At 42.7% G+C, this 2,299-nt stretch overlaps 1 protein-coding gene across 1 annotated transcript in view; it reads left to right on the top strand.

Annotated features, from left to right (window-relative positions):
• The window catches only part of CAND1 (cullin associated and neddylation dissociated 1), a 28,465-nt gene that overhangs the window by 12,843 nt on the left and 13,323 nt on the right, over positions 1-2,299 (top strand). The window contains exon 5 of the mRNA XM_018576363.1: positions 810-1,066. Within this exon, the coding sequence (XP_018431865.1) occupies positions 810-1,066 (257 nt within the window). The remainder of the gene's footprint in view (positions 1-809; positions 1,067-2,299) is intronic.

Here is a 2,299-nt window from a genome sequence, read left to right as displayed (position 1 = left end):
TATTGGAAACAATTGTTTATAACATTTTTAGTTGTAATTGGTAAAATAAAAGTCTTATTTAATAAAGTTAATGGTGTTGCTGAACGGGGAGGTGATTGGTTGCTATTGATTATTATTCTGACTCCCGATTGCTGACTCCCGATTTCCTTGCTGAGACCTCTATGCCTGGCCTGTATAAGCAGATATACTCACTGCGGACAATTCTTGTCAGCTGAACTCACCAATACCGATTCATTAAAAAGGGTGCTTTATTCTGAACATCAAGGTTACAGCAGATGACAGGAACAGCAGTTGAATGGTTATAGTATTGTGCGGTCAAAAAATGATGCCTTTTCTAGCGTACTATGTAGAGTACATGTGTCCTAGTTACATGTGGCCTGTTAGCTGTGGCCATGACACAGGAAGTACTGCTCTCGGGAAGAAGGGTGGGGCTTACACAGAGGAACTGTGTCATCGACCCCAGGGATATCAAGGAAGGCAACATTGAAAAATACATACACTACCACAAAAGGCCACTAGATGGCAACATATAACTCACGATATAAACGTCCATAGGAAAATGGTATAGAGAAACAATCTATATAAATTCTCATCTATTAACAATGCTAATATTAACTGAGGCTATGCATCTCATATTCTATGCCCCATTGGGGCGGCACAATTATTGTATCTTGATCATCGTTCTTATAATTTAAACCATTTTCATTAAAACATGCCTGGTGTATTTTTATATTGGCCTAAAGGTAAGGGTTCTATTTGCTATGCAGTAGTGACATTGCTTTTTTTTTATTTTGTTTTCCTTTTTTCAGACAAGGTGGATTGCTGGTTAATTTCCACCCTTCAATTTTGAGTTGTTTACTTCCACAGTTAACAAGCCCAAGGCTTGCTGTAAGAAAAAGAACCATCATTGCTCTTGGACATCTGGTAATGAGTTGTGGCAACATTGTGTTCATTGATCTCATTGAACACCTATTGGCAGAGCTTTCTAAAAATGACTCCATGTCTACCACCAGGACCTACATACAATGCATTGCTGCTATCAGTAGGCAAGCAGGCCACCGAATAGGTAAGTGCAGGATTTTCAAAGTCAAACTAAGGTTACTAAAAAATGTTGACAAGCCTTTTTTTTATGTCAGAAGAGACTGTGCTACGTTTTTTTGTCGTAGATGCTTTTACCTGCCTGTGGGCTTTTTTTTTTTTTTTCTGTAAACGTACACTGTGCCATGCATGTGCATTTCGGTGTACAGTCTGTGCATGATATTGCGCAAGGCCAAAGGAACCCTGTAGCGTAAAGCCAAAGGAACCCTGTAGCGTAAAGCCAAAGGAACCCTGTAGAAGACAAGGGTGTAGATGTAAACACTGGCAATGGAGGGGAGAGCTAACATCGCAGAGCTGGAGGGGATTGCTTTGCTAGAAAAGTCTGTCATAATGTGCAAATATGTTGTGCATACATTATTGCAATAAGCTCCTGGGAGCCAGATTTCTTTTTGCACTCCAAGGTGGCCCCACATATAGCGAAAATGATGCTCCCAATTTGATTGTTGATTAGGGTATGGTAGAACAGGAGAGTGGTTATGAGCACTTTGAAACATCAAAAGTGTACTTCATTGAGTGTTTGGAAGATATCTGCACAGGTTAGCAATGAGCTTTTGCTTCACTACAGAAAAAAGATCACATAATTATCATTACGCTTCTGCCATGAAGAGAACTATGGCCAAAGTTTCTCTTTTGGGTCACCGGGCGACACTTACTAAAGTCTTCCTGTGACCTAAAACTCAGCATATAGCGGGCTATAGCCCACTAAATGCTGACAGCGCAGATCCGCGCTGCAGCCGCAGGGGTGTGGAAATTTTTGAAAAAACTACTTGTCCAAGGGCTAAAGCGGGGGCCAAATCTACTTGTCCTTCATAACAATCTACTTGTTCCAATACAAAAAAAATAGTTTTAATTAAAACTAGGGATGCACAAATACCGGTTTTTGGGTATAGAGTACCGATATTTTGCTTTCGGTACTCGCCCAGTATCGGTGCTTCCGTTTGCATGGAACAGGCTTACCGGCAATCAGGAAGCCGGGCAGCGGGTAATGAGATGCTACCCGGCTTCCTGACTGCCAGGGAAGCCGACTCCATGTTTGGCCGGCTTGATTGTGAATGGCTTGGAAGCCGGTTTCCCGGCCAATCAGCATCAGGCCAGCTTCCTGGCCAATCAGAAAACCGGGCGGCGAGTAATGACCTGCTTTGGCCAGGAAGCCGGCTCGACGCTGATTGGCTGGGAAGCTGGCTTCCCGGCCAATCAGCAT

The sequence above is a fragment of the Nanorana parkeri genome, unplaced genomic scaffold, assembly GCF_000935625.1.
Source record: "Nanorana parkeri isolate BGI_ZX_2015 unplaced genomic scaffold, ASM93562v1 scaffold65, whole genome shotgun sequence".
Lineage (NCBI taxonomy): Eukaryota > Metazoa > Chordata > Amphibia > Anura > Dicroglossidae > Nanorana > Nanorana parkeri.
This window is presented reverse-complemented; position numbering and strand designations above follow the sequence as displayed.